Here is a 6,401-nt window from a genome sequence, read left to right as displayed (position 1 = left end):
TTCACATTTACATTGCCAATCCAAATCCATCTGAGCCACTTAAGTCTTGGCAGCTGCTGGTTATTCTTATGTACTTCAGCATCCTGACTCTTGGGTACATGAGAATCTACATGATGTACCTGCACAACCAGAAATATTTTACCACAATCTGGCAGCCCAGATGGGCTTAGCCCTATAGGGCAAATTATGCTGCTTCTATTGCTGCAGCCAGGCTCATAAGGTACTTGATAACATCCAGAAGTCAGTTTAAAGTGTTAATCACTTTTCCTATTCAACAGCATCCAAAGGCAGCTGGATGGCTTTGACCTTTGCAACTTGACTCGATTTACCTACTCCTTCAGTAGTTTCTGTGGCTTGTAGCAGAGGACTCCATTACACTGGCTTTCCATATCTGGTGCCTTCCCGCGGAATGGCAGGATCCAGCAGCAAACAAGGCTTATTGCTTCTCACATTCTGCTGATTTTGTATATAGTGGGGCATTGTCAGCATGTGCTACCTCCTCCTCAGGTGACATTCCAAAATCTTTGCCTTCTGGCCAGCCCATAATGACTTCCAAGGTTCCTGGATGACTGGGGTTTCTTATTTGACCTCATTATGTGATCATTGTGACTCATTTACTCCATGTAGCATTGGTTGCACGATGTGCAGAGGAAAGCAGAGGATGTGTAGAGGATGTCCCTTAGATGGGACATTCACCCCAGAGGATGTCCAATCCAACATAGGATAAACAGGATGCCAGGAGAAGCGCCTAAAAATCTCGATCTCCTGTGCAGGTCCCTTCACTCTATTTTGTTTGAAAAGATTTGAACTATTTTCTTCCTTTTCTCAAAAACTATTTTTGGTGTATTGCCCTACACAATGGTATCATCAAAGTACTGTAGGTGTTCTGGAGCTTCACCATGTTCCAGCACAGTCTGGATCAGTCCATGGCAGTAGGGCTTTGTTTCCACCCCTGGGGCAGTTGATTTCAGGTGGACAATCATCCCTCCAAGTGGAAGCAAAATGTGCCCTGCACTCTGCTACCATAGGGACTGAGAAAAAGGCATTAGCACTTGGCAGCCTTTGACTGCATTTCACATGGAAGTTCAGCATGTCTGGTCCAGTGGCACTGACCACCCGAATGACTTCATTAATAAAATTCCCTGCTAATTTCTTCTACAAGTGGACAAGAAACTTCTTTCTATGGATTCAATAGTCTAACCAGCTCTTCCATTCTGCTAGGAAGGGCTCACTGTTGTGCATGTGATTCCTCTGAATCAGAGCAAAGCCTATCTTTTCAAAAGGAAATTCTAAATTTTATTTAAGGAATTTATTTATCAAGGAAAGCTAGCACATATTGTTTTATACAGCCTAAATTTTATTTTCACAATTACATTACCAGGTAAAAACTTTATAATCAAGTATTTCTTTCAACTGAAATATGGGAGTCGAGTGGATATGTAAAGCTTCATCTTTAAATGCCTTTTCTACTATCAATCTGATAGTCTAACTGAAGAGTTAAAGCAATTTAAGTGTCTCTGCACTAAGAGGACTCTATACACAAGAATTCACATTCTTCTTGTGTTTCAAATCTATTTTTATTGCCTCCACAGCCCCCATACCAGAACTGACCACACATTTTCTGCTCTTTGTCGTAGTACCACTTCAAAATGTAATTCTGACATTCTCCACTATCTTGAACAAGGTCACATGCATCTGGAAAAGGGAAATAAGAGACAGATTTAATGAAAGAAAAATTCACCCTTCTCGGCATTGTAAATGCAAGGGAAAATAACATTCATTGCAAACTGTCAGGCAAAAGGAGTAGCCAGTGTTCAAAGTCTTACACAGATTCACTAAGTATTCATCTATAACTCCACAGTGCCACTGTGAAGACCCTCTTTTTATGAGTGCTTTACCCAGAAAGAATGTCTGAAACAATTAGATTTTCATAGCCATAAACAGAAGGCCTGCTAAAAGGTGTTAAGTCTGCTAGCATTAATTTTTTAAAATTTTTGTAAAATAACCATACCTGGCTCATAGGGACTAGGAGAATAAACTTTTTAATAATTCCCTCTTCATTGTTCCAACTTCTTATACTGCTATCCATCAATAAAATTTCATAAATTTGTATACATAGGTTGTTAAACTATCCATGGAAATCTCTTCGCCAAATCCAAGAATATTACAGATTTAAATTGCATAAATTAGCAAAGTAGGTGAGAGAAGCACACTTAGTAGCAATCTGGTATTCAGTAAAAACAGATCTAATCATCTTTCACCAATGTAAATTCAGAGTTGCTCAAAAGAAGACAGAAAGGCAGCTCTAGACTTTGGTGCCAGTACAATAATAAAGAGGAAGAACTGAGAAATAAAGAAATATAACAATACAAATTAAAGATTTAAAATTACATAACCTTCTCCTAATCAACTGAAAAGCAAAAATCTCAAGCAAGGGATGAGCACAAAGTACATGTCTCAAAAGGCAAATTCTGGAACTGGGCTGCATGTTTTTAGAAGTAAACTGTTGGGTCACTAATTACACAGGATTGGGAAAGGCAGTTCATACATCTCTCTGAAGTGACTTAGGTAATTTCTCACTTAAGTGACCATGACTACTTCCTCAAAGGAAATATTTTATTTTATTTGTAAAGTATAAACAGCAACATATCTTCCTGTTACTGATTCTCTCTCATCCTGAATGAGGCTACCAGACATTTCCAGAACCATTCTTAAGTGGAGAGGGATGAAAAACAAAGGGATAACAGAGGCAGAAATGAGCTACCACACCCAAACTACGCAGAGATATTTTCATTTATTTTCACATAAGTTCTCTCTAATTGTAGTTTAAACAATAAAAACACTCAATAGTGTTACAAGAACGTTGGTGACAAATAATCTCATAGTCTGCTTCCCATACCTATATCTAATGGCAAATCTGCAATGAAAAATGTATCATTAGGAATCACAGTTAAAAACATGAAAAATATATATTTTGATACCTCTGCTGATGGATCCTGTTCTTCCTACAGGAACAGACTGTAGCAGAGATATATTTAGTTCCTCCATGTTGAGCTAAATTAGCAGCAGGAGTAACTCACTAATTACAGTGCAACTTAGGGATTTTAAAATTGTCAACTATTTTGGTAAGGGAGATTAGAATTTTATATGATATTATTACAAAAAGTTATAAATCAAAACTGAAGTTATAATGACACCTGTAGTTCAGTTCACTTTAACTACTATATAGATTTGAACTGAATACTAACATATAATGACTAAAAGCTTTGGAAAAATGTAGTTGGAAATTCTTCATCTTGTAAAAATACTCAATTGAGTCCTCCACAGTTTAGTCTTTTTACTGAATTAAAAAAGATTTTCATATTCTAGAATCATACCATAATCATTACAGGCACCTCTAGTTTCTACTGTTGTCTCTATGTTTTCCTTGTTCTTCTCCTGAGCTTTTCCACATTCTTGAGGCTTTTCTCTTTTAGCATTTTCTTCTGTGAAATACTCATTCTCCTCATAATCATCTCTCATTTCTGGCATTGTATATACAGGTTCTTTGGCATTCTCTTTCATACTCCTCATGACTCTACTTTCATTTTTTTCCATGTCTTCTAAAACTTGATGGGAACCACTTTCAGCCATTCCAGGAAAAGGTATCCTTCCAAGGAGAGGGGGGAGGAAATATTTAAACATCAGTATGACCTTAGAAAATGCATCTGGCTCATTCCTTCTGAAAAACATGAAAAAAACTTTTGACCCCAATCCCATTTTTGTTATAACTACATTGAATGTAACAACCCAAAGGGATAAATCTTACATTCAGAGGTATGCACTCAAAAAGTTAAATATGCAATTTCTAACCTTTCAGTCATGGATGCTTCCTGTTGTATGTCTCCTCGATCTAAGTTTTCACACTCTGCTTGAAGTTCAGGTGATGGATAACTGTTCATTTCTTCTGTGAGAAAGCACAGGAAGCAGCAGTGAGTTTTAAAGTCCTCAAACCCCCAGAATGGTTAATAAAAACCACAACATGGCTGGTTTTGTGAACTGGACTTTGCATCTTTCAATAAGTAACACACAATAAGTACATAGTAACACTATATCCAGAGTGACCGACACTGTTCCCAGAAAAATGAAAATTATTATAGAGATTAGTTAGATGAGAATAACTCCTGAATCAATCTTTCATACTTTTCTCTTGCTCTTTAATACACTATTTATCCTTCTAATGAAACTTTGACATCTCCAAGCATATGCTTCTGATGAGGATATTAAATAAGTGGCAATTTCCTTTTTGATATTCTCTCCTTTCCATGTCAAAACATCTAAGACCTGCTAATCTGCATGAATGTGTCTTGAAATTAAATCCTCTCTCTGCTCTGCAGAGAGGTTAAGGTCAAATGTGCAAAATATTTATCTTGTACTTGTCCCAAAGCCTAGATAAGCATAAGCAGCTCAGTAGATCTGGACTTGTTAATAGTCTGAGGAGAAATGTGAGCCTAAATCAGGAATATGACCATGTTCTCTTAACTGAAGAATGGTCTGTCTTTAGTGGAAGTGGAGTACACAAAGCCACACATGAAATAAAAACTTAAGGGAAAAAGACTACTTAAGACTAGAAGAGAATGCTGTTCTGTCATTACAGGCACTTTTATTAATGTCCAGAATCTGAGGCAAACTAATTATGAAAGATTAGCAGCAGTTATGACCAGGAACTGAACAATAGCACATATATTCTGACTACCTTTTTCTGCACAGCATTTGTCTTCCTTTCTATAACTGAAGCCAATGCTGCTCTTATGATACTTACGTTGTAGAAGACTTAGGAATGCTCGGCTAAATCTCTGAGCATACACCATCTCCGGTGTGGAAACCCTGCCCAGTGTCAGTGAGTGCTGCTCTGTGGGAGAGCTTGACAGCTCCATCAGCTGATTGTCACTCACATCGCTGCCAAGTGCAAGAGTGAACAAGGTGAATCCTTGGCACTTGGCTCCAAGTGAAATCTCTCTCAGCCTTTCTCTGTCCCACGCGCTTGTTTTGCTTCCAACTATTGTAAATATGACCCTGTGTTTTCTTTGCCTGGGGGCTTTAAAGAACACATTTTCGACTGTCCACTGCAGAGCAGAAGCAATGGCTGATGGCCCTTCCAGCTGCTGAACAGACTCTTGGATATGTTTCTTCATCAAATCTTTATCGCTGTATGTGACTAGGTCAAACTCCAAGGCCACAGGTGTCTGGTTTCTGTCAGGCAGAAAGCCCCTGGGAGCCTGCTGCACCAGTGCCACTCTGATGCCACCATATGTTTCATTTGGCTGTGAGGAAACGACAAACTGATCCAACATATTGCTCACAAAGTCTTTGACTCTCTGAAACTCTTCACTGCTAATGCTGCGAGAGCTCTCCATGATGTAAGTTATATCCATATCCATCTGAACCAGGGGAGAAAAAGGCACCTCACAGTTGGTTCTTGGATTGCATTTATCTAGAAAGAAAAAGCCAAGACAGTGAACTATTTAAACAATACAGCAAAAGCAAAATTTTAAAAAATTTGACACAGTCTGTAGATCTGTATTAGGTTTGTATGGCCAGGTTTTGGTAGTGGGGGCACTACAGGGCATCAGCTCTGTAAAAAGCTGATGGAAGCTTCCTCCATGTCCAGCAGAGCCAATGCCAGCTATCTCCAAGAGAGACATGCCACAGGCCAAGCCAGTTAGAAATGGTGGACATGCCTCCATGATAACACATTAAGAAAAAGAAAAGAAAGTTATTGTGCAGATTTAATTGTGGCCAGAGAAAAGCAGGGGGAAATAAGTGAGAGAAACAACTATGCAGACAAAGGTTAGTGGAGAAGGAGGGGAAAGGGCTGAAGCAGAGGTTCCCCTGCAGCCCATGAAGATCCACAGGGATGCAGAGATCAAATTGCAGCTTGTGGATGAACCAAACACTAGAGCAGCTGAACACCTGAGAGGAGGCTGTGAACCTCTGGAAGGCCCATGCTGGGGTAAGCTCCTGGCAGGGACCCTGCAGACCCACAGAGAGAGGAGCCCAGGCTGGAGCAGGTTTTCTGGCAAGACTTGTGACCCTGTGCCTGAAGGGTTACACCCCATGGAGAGTGATCCATGCTGCAGCAGTTTGCAGAGAACAGTTACTTGTAGGATGGACTCTCATTGGAGAAGCTCATGAAGAACTATCTCCCATGGGAGGGACCCTATGCTCTCCCTGAGCAGTGGCAGAAACAATGTGTGATGAATTCACCATAACGCCCATTCCCTATCTCCATGTGCTGCTGGTAGGGAGATGGTAGACCAGAGAAGGAGGGAGGGGTGGGGGGAAGGTGGTTTTAAGGTCTAATTTTACTTTTGGTTATCCTGCTCTGATTTTTAGTAGTATATATTCAATTTAATATTTCT

At 39.6% G+C, this 6,401-nt stretch overlaps 1 protein-coding gene across 1 annotated transcript in view; it reads right to left on the bottom strand.

The window, feature by feature from the left end:
* Nucleotides 1-1,522: 1,522 nt before the first annotated feature.
* COL6A6 (collagen type VI alpha 6 chain) overlaps nt 1,523-6,401 on the bottom strand; it is a gene marked incomplete at both ends in the record, with an annotated part of 36,192 nt that continues 31,313 nt past the window's right edge. Inside the window, 5 exons of the mRNA XM_083882476.1 lie at nt 1,523-1,695; nt 2,900-2,917; nt 3,378-3,649; nt 3,853-3,946; nt 4,802-5,473. Of these exons, the coding sequence (XP_083738602.1) occupies nt 1,523-1,695; nt 2,900-2,917; nt 3,378-3,649; nt 3,853-3,946; nt 4,802-5,473 (1,229 nt within the window). The remainder of the gene's footprint in view (nt 1,696-2,899; nt 2,918-3,377; nt 3,650-3,852; nt 3,947-4,801; nt 5,474-6,401) is intronic.

This window comes from Zosterops lateralis, assembly GCF_965231275.1.
Source record: "Zosterops lateralis genome assembly, chromosome: 1".
In the NCBI taxonomy this organism is placed as follows: Eukaryota; Metazoa; Chordata; class Aves; order Passeriformes; family Zosteropidae; genus Zosterops; species Zosterops lateralis.
Note: the sequence above shows the minus strand (reverse complement) of the source record. Positions and strands in the feature narration are given on the sequence as shown.